Genomic DNA, 20,806 nt, shown 5'->3' with positions numbered 1-20,806 from the left:
TATTCTCATATTCATTTCAGAGTAATAAGATGTTTAAATATTTATTTCTTTCCAATAACTGGGTAGGCCTAGGCTCTTCATTTTAATAAATTCTGTTCAAATAATGTTAAGTCACTGCTGAGAATATATTGGCACTGAATTCCCCTATGGTAATGATATTCATGTCAGAGGCCCACATTTTAGCCCCAGCTCTGCCACTAACCTGTGACTCTGGGCAAATCACATGGACACTCATGAATTCCTTTGATAATTTTAAAGTTTTCCTTCCAGCTCTGAAATTCTGATTTATGTTTTAAGAGATCTGATTAGTACAAGAACATAGAAATGAAATTGTTACAGAACTATAAATTCTGATGGGAAAAACTGATATTTATGATGTGCAGTAACTCCTTTTCCATACTCCAAATATCAGAAACTCTTGAGGTAGGCTTATTTTAGAAGAAATCTAACATCTTTATATAGTTTTTATATGCTCATTTATTCAACAAATATTTATTGAAGACCCATTATGTGCCAGGCATTATATTAAAGGCTGAGCATTCAAAGACACAGAAGAGAAAAAAAAAAGTCCCCAACCTCTATGAGCTGATTGTCAGGTAGGAAAGGCAGACAATTTTAGACAAGAAATAACAATAAACCAGAATAAGTATTATCATGGGATCCTGGCTATGAAAACAAAACACACAGCTCAGATCTAAGCTGGGCTACAAGTCAGGGAGGCTTCCCTGTGTTCATGCTGTCTAAACAGAGAACATGCATGGTTGTGACTTTTATTTGGAAAATCATATGTATAGAACATGCAGTAAAAATATTTGTTTGTCCCAGGCCCAGGCTAAAAAAGAGTTTAAGAACAAAAGAGCTCATGAAGCAGAATCTGAGTACATCTCATAAGTGCCCCCACCCCCAAGTTTTTATCAATTATTTGATCATAAATTTACTGACTTCCAAGACAATTCTCTTCAATCAGATTCACAAGGTTCACAAGGTATGTGTGATAATATTACTATTTATGAAATCATTCCTTGTCTTTCTATACTTACCATCCTTCACAGCAGTTACCCAAAGGTATAATAGGTATATAGGAGGCTTTCAGAATGATTTGTTGATTAATGATGGCTTTTAACTGTTCAGTCTTTTCTCATTTTTAATTTCCCTTTATCCCAGTATTTGAAGGACAGGAATTACATTGCACTGCCACTTGACCTTAGAGGTTATGAAAAGTCCCTTTGATAATTGTTGTCATGTTTCCAGGACAGACCTCACTCCAAATATTCTGTCTTATGGCCAAAGCAATTATATTCAGATTCATCATACCATAATTTAAGAGGTTTGCATTGGGAAATAGGGTCACCATAGGTTATAGAGACAGTTGAACAGGGTAACAGGGCTAGCTCCCTTCAAGAGTCCAGAGACTCTATGCCATGCCAAACAAAAATCAGAGATTGAATATTCTGAATTTAAAGTCCCTCCACTTTGAAGTTGCTTTGACATCCACATTGTTTACAGACTATTCATTGGACTTCATAAATATAACATATATGCAAACACACACACACATATATATATATATTTAAAAGTACTAGTAAGTAATAGAATTTTAGTTTGAAAATTTTATAACTTGTAAGGTAATAATAGTACTTAACTTATTTGGGGAAAATTTATAGGAATTGCCTCCACTTTAGTGTCAGTGCCTTGATTCCTTGTTTATTGGTTTCATATTATTGCTTAGCAGTTGATTTATTATTTTAATCTTTCTTGCTTTTTTGTCTTTTTTCTCTAATCAGATAAAATGTTCTTTGAGGGTAGGACTGTGTCCTCTTCAAGAATACCCAATTTTGCAACCATTGTGCCTTGAATGAATATTTTCTAAGGGCTCTAAGTAGTTAAAAAAAACAGAAAGAAATTAGCTACAGAACTACACATTGTGATGACTAAAAATGTTTCAAATGATGATTCTCAAACTTAAATGTGCACAAGAATTGTAAGGGAAGCCTGTAAAAATGTGGATTCCTAAATTTCATTCCCAAAGTCTTATGTTTTAAATCATATCTTCCTCTTCCTTTTCATTATTATTAGGAGTGATAACAGCAAATCAAATTTAGGAAAGATGAGACATACCAGGGCCATGGGACTACACTGATGTTTCTCTGAACTGATGTTGTAGAAAAAGAACTTGACATAAAGTGAGGTAGTTCATCATTTTCTGCCTCCCCATACATCCTGCTTTATTCTTTCCTGCAATAAATAGTTACTGTGTACCCACTTTGTGCCAAGAACTGTTCTAAGGTCTGGTCAACAAGATGTACAAATACTTTGCTACAGCTTAGATGCTACTTGGGAGGAACGCAGACAAGAGACAAGCAAATGTTAAGGTTCTTTCAAATATTGGTCAGTATTTTAAGGAGAATAAAACAGTCTGACATGATAAAGAAAGACTGTTGAGGAGGGAGTTATTTAAACAGTGCAGACCACAAGAAGACAACATGTGATCTGAGGACTGAATGAGCAGATGGAATTAACTACGCAAAAGATCCTTGGCAGGAGCTTTCCAGGAAGAGGGAACAGCAAGTGCAGAGGTCTTGAGGCAGAATGAGTGTTCCAGGATCAGCACAGAGGCCAGAATCCTGGAGGTTGAGAGGGAGACTGAGATGATTCCAGGTCAGAATCATCTATCAGGTGAGGTCTGGGCTTTGACATGGAGGTATCTTGGGATTACTCCTGTGGGAAGCTAGAGAAATACCTCTGGCTCTCAGAATTAAGGAAGGTTAAGTATTTTAATAAATATTATGTGAACACTTCTCCTGTTAAAAGCAACCACATTATTGCAACTCCTCACCCATGTACATTAGTGCATTTCATGATTCTGTTTGGTTGATGATTTGTGATGACAAGGTTTTATCATCATGGGCAGATTACACTCTGTAATATTTGAGCACTGAAAATCAGCTCACTTTGAATTTCTTTGAGGTCCACATTATACATCATTGATTGGATGCCTCAAATGTTATAAACTAGGGCCTACTAAATGGTGTGAACTTTTATTTGAGAATTTGTATACTTTGCCAGAGGAAGACTACTTACGCCATAATTTCAAAGTAAGTTATATGGTATGTACCACTTTTTCTGGTTTTGAATTTTTTTTTCCAACTCTTGCATTGACTTGCCTTACAATTCGACTGGACATCTACCAATTAATAGTAATAGTACTATTACCTCCAAGCCGTTTTGTTTTGTCTAAATAATTGAGTCCTCAAAGAAGGAAAGAACCAAGGACAAGCATGTTACTGGCATGTGTAAAATCCATTCCTGGGGACAATTACCGAAGCGAGGAGACAGCAGCTCCACTTCAGACCTCATGGATTAGTGTTCTTTCATATGCCATCTCAGAAAAGGGCAGCCCAGGTGACAGGTGGGCCTTCTGTAATAAGGGCTCCTGTCCAGTGGAAATGGGAACAGGCTCACAGTTTCATATCACAGGATCCACCAGAGGGCAAATGACTTTATCTACCCAGCCAGAACCACACTGGAAACAGAATGTGTTCCATGCCCCCTTCCACTCCACTGGGAGACTTGAAGCTTTCCTCCAAGGGTTGCTTGATTTAGCATATACGTGTCTTTTACTTTGGTTATACATTATGCTGTAGCTCTAAAGGCAGAAGGTTCCCAGAGCCATGAAAATTTGATTCTTCACTTGTGTGTGGTTGATCTGATTAGAAATCAATGATTTCCAAAAATGGGGGCCAGGAGAGTAATGGAAGGGTACAGATACAGCAGCTGCAGTGACAGACATTAACAAGATGGAAATGAGTTGGTGAAGCATTTGTGGGAATAGGTCTGAGGAAAGGGGTTGGGGATGAACAGAAACAATCTATCTAACAGAAAATGAAATTCCTTCATTATCACAAGAAACTCCAAGTAGCCTTCACTTAGTCATACTGGAATTAGAATTTCGGCTCACATCGCTCGTGAAAGAGGAAGTAGGGGGTATGACCATGGAAAGTGATATTTTAAGCTGCAGCACATACTCTCATCACTGGCTTGACTTACAGCATGTCTTTCAACAAAAGCACATAGTGATTTAATCTCAACAGTAATTCAGTCTGCAGTTGTATGAGACAAGACTATCATCGCAGACAGGCTGTAATTTTTGAAATTCAGGTGCTGGGGATTAGGACCACCTGTTGAGTTTAATCTTGGAGTTATAATGTTAAATATCGCCATGTAACTGAACATAAACACTACATATTTATCAGACTTTGGGACCTCCAGCCATGCAGATGTGAACATTTTCCTAAATAGTATCTTTAACTCTCTCCAGATTCTGTAAATCAATGACAAGTAAAAAGTCTGTTGGCATTCTGATTGAATGTGCAGCAACATATGGCTTGGTGGCCATCACATTTGGCGCATCCTATAATTTTTCTAAGGCCTGATGTGAGGGTGAAAAAAAATAAAGAATCAGGGTATCATCTGGCAACATAGTAATAAAAAGGCTTTTATTTCCTACCCTCCTCTGTGTTAACTGGAGAAAAAAATTCCTAGCAATATTCTAATAAATGATTTCCACCTCTGCTTAAGCAAGACTATGGGAAGAATCCCAAACAAACCTAATTAAACAGCACCATTTGAAGAGGACATAGACATTTTACACAGGCACTTTCAGAAAGCCATCAGAAATAGAACTTTGCCCAATTTCCAGCCAGCTAAACAGGAGCAGTAAAATGGTTACATTTTGAGCACAAGTTTACATTTAGTTGGATAGGACAACTGGGTTGATGCCTAGAAAGAGGGCATTGATTTTAAGATTTGCATTTGCTCCTTTGCTTAGAATGATGTGAACTCCTTTGAGCCCCATTAAGTAGGGAACTTTGTGAGATGTTGGTTGTCTATGAAAGAATTTCACTGGTATTAGTTCTCTGCAAAGACCTTCCTGGTCACATTTATAATTCTCTGTTAAGAATTTCAAGGACTTTACACATATTTATCATTCACATGACACTTCACAGTTAATACAGCCCTTTACTACAGATTATCTCAATTTCTCATATAGTTTCAACATTTCTTCCAAAATAGGGCTGTTCTTCATTTTAATGAAATAGCGCTCCAATATAATGAAAATGGGATCCAATACATTTGTGTGAATAAAAACTGCTTTATAAACAAACATGAGGACATCATATTTGTTTTAGCCTATTAATATGTTTAACTGGTGTCTGTTCAGCAGGAGAACACAGGAAGGAAAGTACTAGGAATAATATTCCCAAAGATAGATCAAAGCTTTGAGCAAATTTAGCTTTAGACATCCTTATTAATCAAAGCTTCACAAGTGCTAGCTAGCCATGAAAATCCACCAAGTTCAAAATATTCATCAGACACTACTTACACATAAACACCACATCCATCCAGTCAGAAGCCAACATCCAAACTCTTCTAGAACTCCAGGCCTTAATGGGTTGCTTGTTCATACAGATACAAAGTATGTAATCAATCAACAACTTAGAAAACTGAAGCTCTAATTATAAAGCTGATGGCCCTCTCTACTTTTGATTTTAAGAATTTACCACCACCACCCTCTCATTACACTTCCTCATGAAGTATCTTTCCCTCTTTCTGCTTCCCTGAATTCTTCCCAGTGCAAGTTCCATCTTTTCAAAGAAACTTTCCTTGATTCTTCCAGAGTAATGACCTTTCTCATCTCTGTTCCCCAAAGGTAATGACTACTTATATCTAGCATTTCCTATACATTTTTATCTATCATTCTGTTGTCCATCTACCGATCCATCCATCCATCCACATTTCATGGTGTGTTGTGTTTTTCCCACAGGCACTCAAAAATCTCTGAAGACTGGGTCCTGCTTTAAATTCTTTTGCATCCCCCCAAAGCCTTAGCATTATGCATTGCACAAGTGAATGGAAATATTTTGATTGCCACCTAAAAAAAAGTGACTTTTTCATGCAGAGTAAGAGTAATCTTTTCACACATAAGGAGCACCTGCTAAATAATACTTTGGTTCACAACCACAAAACTAGTAATATAAAAAGCAGAATAGATGGGTGGTTTCAAGAAATCCTCTAGCTTTATAGAGCAGATACAGAGTGAAACTGTTTTAATAAAAATACATTAGCAGCTTCAAACAATGGGGAATATATTTAAACTGTATTAAAGCATCTTTTCAGATTAAGGGGATTTGGTTAGGATTCTCCCAGAGGTTTCACACACTGAAACCAGAGATTTATTATTCCAGGGAAAGGAGACTCAATTTTAAAAAATTCATCTTTTTAATATTAGCCAAGCCATGAAGCGGCTTCCCAGAAGGCAGAAAAAAACAGGCCCTCAATGATGGGTTTCAAGCCAATGAAAGCTGAGTTTGTGCCTCAAGCCTTCGGCGCTTGCCTGGGCACCGCTCCCCAGGGCTGCGGTAATTCTGCCCAGAGCAGTCCGAAGCGGGGATCAGAGGGGAATCTCTGAGCCTGAGAAGCGGCGGCGGACCGCCTGCTGCACACCCGCGCGTTCGCGGTCAGAGGAGCGCTCTGGCTGGTACGCGCACCACCCCGGGTCTACTCCCACCAGGGCGCGATGTGGCCGCCCAAGCCCAGGCTTCAGGAACCCAGCACCACCCGCCGCTGCGTTTCTGAGTACCAGAGGGTTCTAGTTCCAGGGCCAGTTCCTGTTAAGAAATAAGGCTTGGAAGTCCACTCATCTCATCCCTATTCCCTGAAAAACTTTGCTTCCTTCTCCAAATAGGAATTCCTATCAAATAGGAATTATCCCATTCCACCCCAGAGGGCCCACTCCCGCCGCAGGCCTCCGAACGGCACCTACTCACGGCGCCCGCCAGCCCGGGAAAGGGGGCAGGCTCAGGTGTGCGGGCCGGCGAGCGAGCCGTCACCTTGTGGTCCGCCACGCCAAGGTATCCGTCCAGCGGCCGCGGTCCCGCCGGGGCCCCGGGGCGCGAGGGGGAGCTGCTCTCCGCCGACGGCTGCGCGCTGCCGGTCGCCGCTGCCTGCTGCTGCTGCTGCTGCGGGGGACGCTCCTTCTGGCCGCCCAGGCTGCTGTACACGAGCAACAAGCTGGTGCACATGGTGGTGAGCGCTAAACACACTGCCAGACCATGGCGCTGCGGGCGGGCGGGAGAGAGCAGAGGAGCGCCGTGAGAGCCGACTCGCGAGCCCAGCGCCCGGCGGGGTCGCCTGCGAAACGGTCAGGCGCGCGGGGTAGGCTCCGCGCTGCGGGGATAGCCTGGGTCCGGGCCCCCGCGGAGCAGCCGGGGCAGAGGAGGCACGGTCCCCGCGCGTGCGGCGGCGCCTTAGCTGCTCCCGGCCGACGCCACCTCCCACGCCTCTCGGCAGAGGGCAGGTGGCGTGCGGCGCCGGCTACGCCAGGGAGAGCGCGCCGGCGGCCGGGGCAGCGGTGGGCTCGCACTTTGGGGAGGCGTCGCCCTCTCCACTGCTCGGCTCGTAGAATCTCTAGCCCTTGCACCCTCTCCTTTCGGGCCCGTGGGACTCTATTTACGATCCTTGCAAGTTTGAAATCCAACCAGAAAATTCAGAAAGTCTGCAAAGGTCCTCCCTCCCCGCCCCTCTTAGTTTTCGCCAGGCTGCTGCTCTGGGGCACCCCTACCCCCCGAGGAGCGCGCCTATCCCTCTGCCGCTTCTTTGGCTCTCTGCTGGTCCCTCGGACCTCTAACTGGAGATCGGGAGCTGAAGCAACCGAGTTCCCATTCCGGTTGTGGGATTCCGAGCCAGGAACAACCGGCAAATCGTGAGGCGACGCGGAGCAGGTGGAAAGTTGTCCCTTTGTAACAGGCGACCTCGCGGCGCAGGGTTCGGCGCCCCCGGAGCATTCTCGGGCGCCCCGGGAACGCTGAGCCCGGGAATCCCTGCCTCTGCCCAGAGGAGTGGCAACAAATGACTCACCATCAGGGTCTTCATTTTGGGCACCTCTTTTGTGCGGAATCCTCAGGCACACGCGTCCGGGGCCACTTTTTCTTGGAAGATTTCCATGGTGGGTGATGGGGAGCGGGCGGCTTTGATTATCGCCCGGCGGCCAGCCGCGGCCGAGTGGGCAGGGGAGCCTCGGGACGCAGGAAGCACCGCTGTTGCGGAGAGACGAGACAGAATTAAAACTGAACCGGACCCTCGTAGTCTCTCAGCGACCTACACTACTGCTGCCTGCCGCCGCCTGCTGGGTCCTAAAGACCTCTACATCCCCCTCTCTAGCCCCCAAATAATCATCTTTTCAGCCTCGTGGAATTTCTGGGGCCAGTGAGTTAACCGTGCCAGGATACCTACCTCTTGGCCCGAGGGTTTATTTATCTTCTATGAAGTTATCAAGCAAAAAGGAAGGAGAATTTAACTGGATTCTGAACGTAATAACCATTTGAAAAATAGCAAACTAAATTTTCTGTTTCGTGATTTTGGTAAAAACAAGTCAGTCTCCCAAATGTCAATAGCCTCATTGATAGCTTTTGCATTTATGTTAGTAGCACAGGGAAATTTACCAAGAAATGATTTTCCAAAATATTCTTTACTGTTAGTTTTCCAACTGTAAGCTTTCTAGGATTCTCTTCCCTCTTAATTTTACTTCTCAAATTAAGTTATTCTCATGCAATCTTTATAGCATAATTTTCATATGTTTTCATTACTTGTTTTAAATATTACAGTTTATATTTCTACCAGAACTTGGGGGTTCTTAGTGTTCATCTAATGATTTTAAAGTGTCAAAAAACCTTCAGCACATCATAGCCACATGATTACCTGGACCTGTAGATTCTTCCTGAATTTAATGAAAGATTTCTGGCTACTCGGGATAAAACTGCTTCCTGCTGATTCCTAAGGCCTTTGGTCTCTCCTTGTGTTGGCCTGCTGCCCTGATAGTACATAATTTTACATCAAAACTTTGATTGTGTTTTAAAATTATTCTTTTATGTGGGGAAATTCACATCAATAGCCTGTTTTAAGGATAGTCTTCCCCTGTGCTGCATTACAAATAGTATTTGTTAAATGTCTGATTTAGTTAAAAACATACATATTGCTTCTGAAATTGCTTAGTGAGAATAGTTGTCTTAATGTATTACTTAACACCTCACCTGTAGTAATACATTAAGTAATCTTAAAGATTACATTAAGATGGAAATAATCAGCAGGTCAACTCAACCATACACACAATAAGAACCTTCTCAAGGCCAAAAAAAGCATTACAACCCTTTTTTAATCTTCACTAATCCATTGCTGGACTGATGATACAACAGGAACTATTTTTAACTTATGGGGCATCCTTCCGTACTTAGTATTAAGAAAGTTAACGTTATTGATGCAACAATGACTATGCCATGTGTTTGGGAGAAGGCAAGACACACATGGGATTTAGCCTTTCAAGTAAAAACAAAAAATTCAAAACACAGTCCAACATTGCCAGCCTTGAAGCTATTTATTCAATTTGTGCTTTAGGCATGAATAGCACCAGTTGTTAGGGCTGGAAAAGCAGCAGCCAGAAGAGAATCTTATCGGGTCTTGGCAATTCTTTATTGTACAGTTGCACTTGACACTCAAATTAGGGAAACAAAGGACCAACTTGATGAATCCTTGCAAGCAGATTATCTGTGTTTCTGCAGGGCTCCTTTTGAGATACCACTAGAAGCAGCTTCTGCATTTTTCAGGATCATTCCCCTTCCATCTATCAAGTTGCCCTGTGACTGAAAAAACACTTCTAATATATTTTGCCATGGCAAACACAGCCATCATATTTATGATTTAAGCTCATGGCAGCACGTTGAACATCTGTTACATGATATGTCTGACCAAATTCATTAAGCTTATGCTTTTTTTTCCCCCTCCTGGGATGGTAGTTAGCTAGTTGCTAAATAGAAATGGCCAAAATAAATTTAAGAATGTAATCCTGAACTTGATTTGAATAATTTCAAAGTCTCTGGCTTTTAAGTATTTTATTAGATTGATATGATGGTTTTAGGTGCTTGAGCCCAATGGTCAAGATGCGCTGAGGGAGGGATCAGAGAAAACAAGTATCAGAAGTTCACATCCTTGTGCTGTTCAGTTCAGTGATCATTTAATGAGCTCAGGACCTAGTGTGTTTGTGTGTATGTGCACCATGTGAAGTCTGTGACACAAGTCTGCAAGTAGATAATATAAGATGGAGTATAAGAGATTCAGTATATATTTATCAGATACCTACCACATTAAGCCCTATTCTGGTGAGCACTTACTATGTATAAGGCATGGGAAATACCTGGACGATAGGTCACTTGCTGCCCTGAAGGAATTTAGTCTGTTCCCAGATAGTGGTATGAAACTTTATGTTACAGAGAACTAGGAAACGATCAAAATACTTGACTTGTTTTTCAACTTCTGAGCATTTGCTTATTTAAGATCTGAAGGGTTTGATATTTTAAGGGTATCCACCTATGTTCATATCACTTTATGCACACATTCAAGTTAATAATCTGAATAGCCAGATAGAGCAGAAAATAGGCAACATTTGCAGACACTGGATTGACTCGGACACAAGTAGGCAAGTCAATACAGCTTTTTTAGTTCACCTAACTTGTCCAGTTCAATACAAAGTGAGTTCAGGAATCACAACTTGCTTCTCAAAATCCAGGTTAGCTGAGATGGATTTCTCACCATTTAAAATTTTGCCACATTTCTGCCTCTGGTGTCATCACATCCAATCAAATAGGTTTCTGCATTCGAAAAAAATAAAGGAAAGGAAAGAAAAAGAAATTGAGTGTTCCACAATGTAGGTTATGTGATAACCTGAAAGCGAGAATTTATGAAACAAGGCCTGTCAGGAGGTGAGGAGGAAGGAGGTGGAATCTGAAGCTCAGAGGGAATGCCAGCCTGTGCACGTGGCCACAGAGGCACAGAAAGCTACCGGAGGAGGCAGACAAACAAATGGAAATCCATGAGCCCTGCCCGTGATACCTCAGTGGACTCTCAGTTCAGAAACAAGTACCTCAAACATTTCAAAGATGGAAGAAAGCAGAAAGCAACATAATATTACCTGTATCTGAAATAGAATTGCTTAAAATTTATTTGAAATAAATTTGACAAAATTGCTTTCCATTTTATAATCTTAAAGAGAAAAGTTCTGCTAAATGCTACAAAAGCAAAATGCTTGATAATGGCAGAAGGTCTTAGAACAAATGTGTTTTTTGTCCATTTGTGTTCTGTAGTTTACTTAACTCTCAACTTTCCAGGCTGTGCCTAGTGGGCTTTTGGTTGAGAGCAGGACCCTGGAGTCAGGCTACCCGGATGCAGATTCTGACTTTACTACTTACCAGATCTGTGACCTTGGGTATGTTACTTAACTGCACCTCAGTTTCCTTATCTGTAAAATAGCAATCATAGGAACACCTACTTCAAAGCATTGTTGTGAAGGCTGAATGAGATACTACAAGTGAAGTGTCAAGAGGAGTACTAACAGATTAACTATTATTAAGAATATTTTATGATTAATAAACTGAATTTGAAGTTAGAAGACCAGGATTTGACCTGTGTGACAAGCAGCTGCATGATCTTAAGCAAGGGCCTTAAAATATTAAGCAGACCTTTAATTTACTTATAAAATGGATATAACAAAACCTGTTCCTCAAATTGTTAGAGGGCTTATTAAGATATTGTGTATTTGGCTGTTTTGTAAATGTGAAGCTCTACATAAACTAAGATAATCGTAACACATTCATTCACCCAACAAATATCAGATGAGCATCTACTCTGTGCCAGGCATTTTCTAGGCCTTGGGGATGTGACCAAGACACTGCCCCATGAGGCGTATATTTAAGCTGGGGCAATAAACCAATATAAGAGAGCACTAGGCACTGGGAACCTAAAGCAGGCTAAGGCAGTTAGAAATTGGGGTATATATGCTGTTTTAGCTGGGATGGTGACATTTGACCAGAGATTTGAATAAAGTAAGAGAGTGAACCATGAGGCTATCTGGAGGAAGGGCATTCCAAGCAAAGGAACAGAATGTGCAAAGGCCATGAGGCAAAGATTTGTTGAGAGACAACAAGGAGGTCTGTGTGGCTGGAGTGGAGGGAGTGAGAGGGAGAGTGTTAGGGAAGAAGGGCAGAGAGGTAGTCCAGGGCCAGATCATGGAGGGCCTCGTAGGCCAGGAAAAGGACAGTGTGAAGGAAACCCCTTGGAGGGTTTAAAGCAGCAGAAAGCTTTCAACCTTTTATTTTTCTGAAAGAGCACCTGGCTGCTGTGCTGAGAATAGCTTTGGCGGAGCAAGAGTGGAAGCAGAGAGACCACTTAGGAAGCTATTGTTGCACTCTCAGCAGAGGGAGGTTACAGTGCTTCTAGGAGAAGTGACTGGTTTCAGGATTTGCTTATGATTAGGTATGAGACATGAGAAAAAGAGAGGAGGCCAGTAAATGCAAGGCTTTTGGACCATGTAGCTGGAAGAATGGAATTGTTATTTCAGAGATGAGGAACTCTGTGGGAAAAGCAGGCTGGGGGTTTTGAGAATGGAGAATTGGGATTTAGATGATGCACCCAGTATGAAATGTCACAGGTGGTTGGAGCTCAGGCTTAATGTTAGGCTTAGAGACCTGAACTGGGTATTCCAGTTCACTCAGGAATGATCCAGGACACTGAAGAACAGAGGTCACAGGCCTGAGCCCTGGGAGCTCCAAATTTTGGATGCCAAGAATAGAAGGCATTATAATAATTGTAATGCTGAAAAACAATAAATAACTATCCAAACTTGATGTGATTTAGGTGGCTGATTATTTTAATTTTGAATGGATTTTCTATACCAAGGCAGTTAGTCATTTATGTCCTTTTCAAAGTACTTTTCAAATTCTATTATTGTACAAAGCATATTCATTCATGTATTTATTGTTCATCCGTCCTTCTAGATCATAAATTTTCCAGAACTGGAACTATGCCCTATTACTGTTTATATCCTACAAGCCTGGCACATAATGGAGGGTAATAATATCAATCACTAACATTTATCTAGCCCTTACTATGAGCCAGCCCTAATCTAAGAGTTTTATATCTATTAGATCCTTTAGTTCCCACAACAGTCCTATTAGGTAGGTAGTATTTCTATCTTCATTTCACAAATGAGTGAACTGAGGCACTGAGTCATTTGTTCAAAGTCACCCAGACAGTGAGTGATAGTCTAGGGCCAAAGAAATATTTGTTAAAGAAATAAATATTTGTTAAAGAATAAATGAATAGGAGCACTGTGAGAGTCCCCATAGCAAAGTTCTTCTATGAAACTGTTCTAAATTGGCCTGATTTATAAGAATATAGTTGACACCCAATGTTGGGATCATATAGCCAAAGGTTATATTATTTATTTTTATATTGCGATATATTTTTCTGCTACTTTTATTTTTTCAAGGTGTATTTTACATATACTAATATGTACAAAATTTAAGTGTGCACTTTGATGAGTCTTGACAAAATTATATGCTTGTTAACCACCACCACCATCAAGCTGCAAATAATTCCTATCATCCCAGAGACTACCTCATGCTTCCTTTCAGTCTTACTAATCCCAGCCAATATAAGCAAACAGACATTGTTCTGATTTTTATCAGTATAGATTAGCTCTGCTTATTCTAGGACTTAATAAGGATGATACAGCATATTCCTTTTAGTCTGACTTCTTTCACTTAACATAATTTTGAGGCTTATCTATGTTGAGTGTATTAATAGTTTGCTCCTTTTTATTGCTGAATACTATTCTATTGTGTGAAAAGGCACTACTGTTCTTATCCATTCTCCTATTAATGAACATTTGGGTTGTTTTCAGTTTTATCTTGTGAATAAAGTAACTAAGAACATCCTTGTCTTTTTGTAGGCATATGATTTCATTTCTCTGGCATGAATACCTAGGAGTGGAATGGTTGGGTCATGTGATAGGTGTATGGTTAACTTCAGAAGGAATTGTCAAGCAGTGTTCCTAATGTGGCTGTACCATCTTTTATTCAGGAATGAACGAGAGCTGCAGTTGTTCCACATCCTTGCCAGCACTTGGTGTGGCCAGTCCTTTTAATGTCTCTTTGCTTTTGTACAGTTTTCAGGATAAAGCTGGAAATCCTTGCTTTAGCACCCAGGATCCTTCTTGACTATGTGTCTACCCTTCTCTTTTAATCTCATCTCTTCCCTGTCTACACAAATGCACTGAGCTAGCCGTAAAAACTGTTCTTTGAATGTGTAATAGTTATGGTCCAGCCACTGAGCCTTTCAACAAGCCACTCTGCACCCTACTCTTTCTTCACACCTCAGTTTGTGCACCGCCCACCAGCATCCCTGACTTTCTGAACCTGCACTTGGACGATGAGGTTCCAGAGCTCTGTTGAAAGCCCAGGCCTGGAATCACACGGACCAGATTTGGCCTGGCCTCTGACATTTAACTCTCCTATGACCAAGAGCAAGCCGCTCATTGCTCTTCTGTGTTCTCATTCCCAGTTTTTCTTACAGTAAGCCTTTCCAGCAGAGTGCTTGTGTACAGAAAATGTACTAGTCTATGTAAAGTGTTCGGCGCCGTGCTGATTATGCAGATGGATCAAACAAAAGGTTATGTTTTTCACAAGGGACTGCCTGTATGGCATAAAGGGAGGCACATTCATCCTCATATTTATTGAGCTTATAATAAAAATATTATTTAAGATGTATTGTGTGTTTGCAGTCAGGCATTATGCTTATTTATAGGCTGTGGCTTATTTAATCTGTAATGATGTCATCCCATTCTACCAACAAGGAAACTGAGATGTAGAGATGTGAGGCCATTTGCCCAAGGTCACATGGCTAGAAAGTGACAGAACCAAGGTTGGACTGCAGTCCTTCCCTCACCATCTCCTCCTTCTACACTCTGTTGCTTTCTAAATGCTCTGACTCTAGACTAAGCCCTCCACAAGATGTAAAGTGGAGTAAGACACAGCCCTCACTGCAGAGGAAAAACCCTGAGCAGATAATTATAACTCAACGTGCTAAGTGTAAAAGTTGAGTCATAAATGAAGACTTAGAGGGAGTACAGAAGAGGGACATATGGCTATGAGAGGAGAATGGTTCGGATATGATTCCTGGAAAAGGGGAAATGCTCAGTGATTTTAAAGGATCCCTAGAACTAGGCTAAGAGAAGGCCAGTGTCTGTAGGCAGAGAGGACTGCAGAAACAAATGCATGGAAGCATGGAACCTCATGGGATGTGCTGAGAACAGACATGGAGTCTGTGGGTGAGGCAGGGAGTTTCAGAACCAGGGTGGTTCTCTACAGTCGCACAGGCTGTGTGGTGCACAAGGATGCTCATCTAAGTGGGTATCACATGTCATAGACATTGCAGATTTGTCTATTTATTTGTCAGTTTCCTTGAAAAAGACCAGCAAGCATCTTGCTCTACAGATATCAGAATATTATAACAATTTCCTATTAAATACAAGTAGAGTGTTATAAGTAACAGAAAACTTAAAATTTGCACAGTAGGGCGTTTGGGCTGGGAGTGGTTGGATCAGAACTGCCTTCTAGATGGATGTCTCTGGAAACAGTGAGAAGGATGGATTTGTGTGGACAAAGACTGGAGCCAGAGGCAGTAACTAGGAGACTATTGTAGAAAACTGGGTGAGAGAGAAAAGCTTTTCAGCCAGAGCACTGTTGGTCGGGTGGATTCCAGAAGCTCTTTGGGAGGTATTATGTTCTACTGAGTAAAGTGGATCAAATCCTAACTATGCAGAAAAGGATTTGCATATACAAAGAAGTGCTTTTTTTCCATGCAAATAGTGTGTATAATTCCGGCCACATTTCAAAATGATAGACAATGATAATAAAAAATGGCTCACCTCCTAACTTAGTTCGGGTTCTTTCAAAAGCACACCCTGGGATGAGGATCCACGTGCAAGTCTTTTATTGGCAGGTGAAGAAAACCCCGGTGAGGAAGTAGGGAAGTGACACACGAGGGGAAGGCAACCAGTAAATGGTCTTTCGCCAAGCGAGCTCCTCCTGCAGGCACCTGGGACTCAGTCCGGTGAGGGACATTCTGGCAGCTGGTGTAGAGCTCGGGCCTGGGTTATTCCACCCAGGGGTGGAGGCAGTAGGCTGTTCACCTGGCTGAGGGCTGCTCTGGGTGAGGGGCGGTTGCTGGGCATTGACTCCTTGGCACATGCCTCCTGCTGCACCGGGGACAAAGCAGGCAGGCCTGGAGGCAGGCAGATCCCCCAGGCAGAGACTCGTAGGTGTGGAGCCTTAAATCCCCAGTTTGCACTGAAGTGGCAAAGGCAGGGGCTGTGGGTTGGGCCCTCACAGCAGCTGGTATGGGTGGAAATTCCTCTTTAGAGTTTTCAAAGGATTCAAATTTTTTATGTCATTTGAATCCCCCAACAACCTCATGAGGTAGAAAAGCGTGTGGTTTCCAACTAAGGCTGGACAGCTCTTATTTCTGGTCAGTTCCTCCTGCCTCCACAGCTGCTGTTCCAAATAGGAACATCTCCTGTCAAGGTCCCTCCTCTTTTCCTCACCACCAGCTTGTTTAGATGTCTTTCTCCTGATGTGGATTGTGAGCAGCCGAGTTTAGAAATTGTGTATCATTCACCTTTGTTTCCCCAGAGCCTGGCAAACAGTTGGTGCAGCAGGACATTGATTGAGTGGGCGGATGAATCATTATTATCATGGCCATTTTAACTTGCTAACACTGGGGCTGAGAGCTAACACAACTTACCCAAGGTCCCCGAGCCAGTAGAGGCAGGTCTTGAGCTCAGCTCTTCCACCTTGCCCCCGAGAAGCCTTGCTGCCGCAGCACAGCACAGGGGAGCGGACATAACAGGCCAGGAATCACAGCCCCAGAGACCTGTGAAGTCGGGAATATTTGCGGATAGGTCAACAACTCTGAAGGAAGAGCAGGGAACTTCAGCAGAGGGAGCTTGTCACATTAGGAATTGATTTTTGCTATATTATGTATAATATCTCAGAGTAAAAAGGGGGAAAGACAAATAGGGGCAGACACTGTGAGCCCATAAACCAAAACAAATTTTCCTCCAAATATGAAAGAAAAGGGACCATGCCTGTAGGACCTGAGGGAACAGCTAAAGCCAAGTGGGACACACTATGAGGTTCCCTGCGCTCCTGCCTAACCAGGAAGGCAACAGTGATGCTGGGCCTTGGTGAGGAAGGCAGGCCTTATTCTTTAAATGCAGCATACAGTATGAAGGGTAGCATCTGCAAGAGGGGAAACCAGGTACAGAGGTTTCAAAATGAACTTAAAAATGCATTCTTGAGTGTCCTTGCAGTATTTCTGCTAATGTAAAGGCATGATTGATCTATGCATATGTCTGTTGCTGTTCCTATGCTAATTTATAGCATTCTTGTGTCAGCTTCCTTTTGTTTGGAAATGTTGCATATGCCATTTAAAATAGCTGTTTTTAATTAGCATTGAAATATTAGACCTTTATAAAGTCAACACTTAAAAAAAAAGGTCAACTTAAACCTTGCCTTCTCATTAAAAGTGGAATCTCTGATTTTCAAATGTTTTTTGTCTGTGGACCCTATACTTCACCTCTATGTTAAGGGTAGATGCTCCACTCTTGACTTGATCCATGTCTGAATCCCAGCCCTGCCTTTTGTATGCTGTGACCTTGAGCAACATACTACAACTCTCTAAGCCCCAGGTGTCTCATCCATGCATGAGTGATAGTAATACTGTCCTCCTCAGAGGGGCCATTTTAAGGATTAAATGAGACAATGATGAGAGTACCTTATATGTATATAGCATGCATATATATTTATAGGTATAAATAAATAAATAAATAAATAAATAATGCATATATTTGCTATGTACTTAATCCTTGTAACAACTCTCTCAGTTAGGTCCTGTTAATATGTCCCTTTTATAGATAAGGAAACTGAGGCATGATCAGGAGGGTATCTTAATTAGCAAGGTCCATAGTTAGCAAGAGGTAGTGTTAATATTTGGACCCTCACATGTAAAGAGCTTTAAAAAAAAATCAAAACCTTGTCAATTGTTATTTGCTGTTACAATAAAGTCTTACCTTGAAGTTCACATATGACTTACAGTTGGAGCTCTCCTGGTTGACAGAAGTGTGAAGCCGAGGTTTCTTTTTCCTCTCTGAGGTGGCCATGGAGATATGTCCTTGGAAAGCAAACATAACTTGGAAACCACTAGCTTTCCTAATGCTAGTAAAGAAAAACAAACATTAATAAAACATGAAAACAAGCTGGTGGATACCTACACATGTTCTGTTTGTATTGCCTTTTATATCCTATCAGATACATGAGAAGTAGCTCCCTCCCCTACAATTCCTCAGATAAACAGCTTTGTCTTGGAAGATAGAGAAGAGTCATGACACCAGGCTTTTGGGACTGTTTTTATGAGATCCAAACAAGTGTATGTCAGTGGCACAACCAGAGGAGTTTGCATTAAAATTTTCTTAAATAACAACTTAAATTGTTTGAAATTGTTCATTCATATGTTAATTCATTCATTAATTTAGCAAATATTGATAGAGAACAAAATATGTATCAGACACAGTTCTGGTATCCAGGGGTTGCTAGTTGGGGTCAAATACTGAAGTAGAGACCCAGCTACGTACCATTGCATCTCCCCCCCATAAGCCACCTCACTTGGCACCTGCAGGTCACCCTGCCTGCCCATCCCCTCCCATCCCGCGGATAGTCTGCATGATGACTTCTTTGTTGTAACATCTCAATCTGGATGCTGATGTCTTTTCCATGTAAGCTAATTTGCCCTGTGATGTTTTTATCTTCTCTTCTTGTAGAGGCATGTGTTGCTTCCTTCTCTGTCTTCAGAACTTTCCTTCTATTCCCTTTCAGCCAGGGCAAAACCCTCATGTGAATTTATTTCCCTTTTCAAGTTAGATAGAAGGCTGGCAGCTCCTTCAACATGATGACTCTGAAAACACAGGGGAACCACAACACCTAATTGCAAGGTTGTCATGAGGCTCCACCTCTATAACTTATTTAACACTTGACACAGGCCCTGGAGCTCAGTAGGCCCTCAGCCACATGTGATTTCCCCTCCTCTGTAGGAACACGGTAGCTGAAATTATGTACTGTGAGATCATTTACAATGTATGCATTGTTCTACATCAAGGGCTTAAATATATGGAAGTCATATTTTCCTTTTGTAAGGTATCATCAAATAGAATTTATGAACCCTCAGATTCATGGGTTTGGGATGACTGGTATAAAATTGAGGCAATAAAGTTCCACTCTGTACTTTTGCTCAGAACTTCTTTCACACACATTTTTGTATCTAATAATCATGGTTTGCATTTGTAAAACTATTTTTCAACTTGGACATTTCCTACTATGGTTGGCATTGTTTCTGATTACACTAACTGCTCGTATGTACCACTGAGATGAGTTTTACTTTTCCATATATCAAATTTGGTGCCTGGATTTATATGTGTCATAAGTGGAAGGCTAATTGAAAACTGATGAGATTTGAATCCAAGTGACTTGACATGCAGTGGCTTCTAAGACTAATTAATTGCTTCACCTTTCAAGCATTTATTGAGAACCTGCACAACGACATGCAATGTACTAAGCACTGATAATACAAAGATGACAGAGTTTCTCAGGAAGCTCATAGGCTGTCAGCAGAGACAGCCTGCAGTGTTGTGTGTAGAAAGTACTGTCATCACAGCACGTCGATAGTATGGTGATAGTCAAAAGCAGGAGAAATCAGCTCACCAAGTTTTAGATTATGGATTTTATTATTATTATTATTATTATTATTATTATTTAGGTATAAAACAGAGAGGGAGATGATTGCCATTGAAAGACAGTTTGTTATACTCAGATCCCAAGAGGAGGAGGCATGCCATACCACAGGGGCCACATGGGAAAGCAACACGGCTGGTCGGGAAATGGGGAGAAGAGGAGATATAGCCTTGTGGTTGAGCAAGTCAGGATAAGCAAGTTTAGGATTGGTTAGTTGAAAAATTTCCGAGGACTCTAGGCATAGGGGCTGCCCTACTTAATCCTGGCATGATGAGGACAGGTGGATGAGGGCTGATAAAGAAGGCAGCTGTGGGTGTGGGCTCTGGATTGCTTAGTTTGCATGAAAGGCATGCTCCTAGGCAAATTGTTTTCTCTCTAGGAATTAACTAATCCTTGGAGAGGCAATCCTTCAGGATCAGCAAATCCCCAGACATCAAAACATCAAAACATACAAGAAAAACATGGTCAATACCACCATGTGGGGCCAGGGCAGCAAGAACAGGCTTAAACCAAGAGAAGAGCTTTCTGGACAGAAGATTTGGTTAATGCAAATGTCCAGGGACATGGAAAACACATTGCTATTTCACTGTGTTTGGAGTCTGGAGTGAGGATGCTACATGAACAGTAGGGCTGGGGGTGGGCGAAGAGGATGATGTAGGCAGGAGCCAGTTCATCAAGTTTTCCTGGCTAAGCAATTTGGACTTTATTTGAAAGGTTGTAAGAAGTAATTGAAGGGTTTTGCATAGGAGGGTGACAATGATTTTAGTTTACTTCTGTTTGGTGAAAATCTATGCTACTAAATCTATGCTACTTAAAAATTAATGAGGTTTCACATTTCATCTTTGTAAGATAAACAGCATGATATGTTTAGTACTTTCAGTGGTTATGTAAAAAATGTTTACTCTTATTCTCCTATGGATTATAAATCCTTGTAATTCTCTTTCCAGCACCCTCCAAGCAGGCAGGCATTTCAGGTTCTTCATGACACTGTCAGTACAGTGGAGAGTATGGGGTGATGAGGCAGAAATTAGAGGATCAATATCCTGGTTATTCCATTGGTTAGTCACCTCACTTCT

At 41.6% G+C, this 20,806-nt stretch overlaps 1 protein-coding gene across 1 annotated transcript in view; it reads right to left on the bottom strand.

Moving 5' to 3' along the window:
- ST6GALNAC5 (ST6 N-acetylgalactosaminide alpha-2,6-sialyltransferase 5) overlaps positions 1 to 9,052 on the bottom strand; it is a 161,924-nt gene extending 152,872 nt beyond the window's left edge. The window contains exons 1-2 of the mRNA XM_036890103.2: positions 7,918 to 9,052; positions 6,891 to 7,118 (exon numbers count right to left, since the gene is read on the bottom strand). Coding sequence (XP_036745998.2) covers positions 6,891 to 7,118; positions 7,918 to 7,932 — 243 coding nt within the window. The 5' untranslated portion in view covers positions 7,933 to 9,052. The remainder of the gene's footprint in view (positions 1 to 6,890; positions 7,119 to 7,917) is intronic.
- Positions 9,053 to 20,806: the final 11,754 nt, after the last annotated feature.

This window comes from Manis pentadactyla, chromosome 4 (genome assembly GCF_030020395.1).
Source record: "Manis pentadactyla isolate mManPen7 chromosome 4, mManPen7.hap1, whole genome shotgun sequence".
In the NCBI taxonomy this organism is placed as follows: Eukaryota; Metazoa; Chordata; class Mammalia; order Pholidota; family Manidae; genus Manis; species Manis pentadactyla.
The sequence above is the reverse complement of the archived record's forward strand: the minus strand, read 5'-3'. Positions and strand labels throughout refer to the sequence as shown.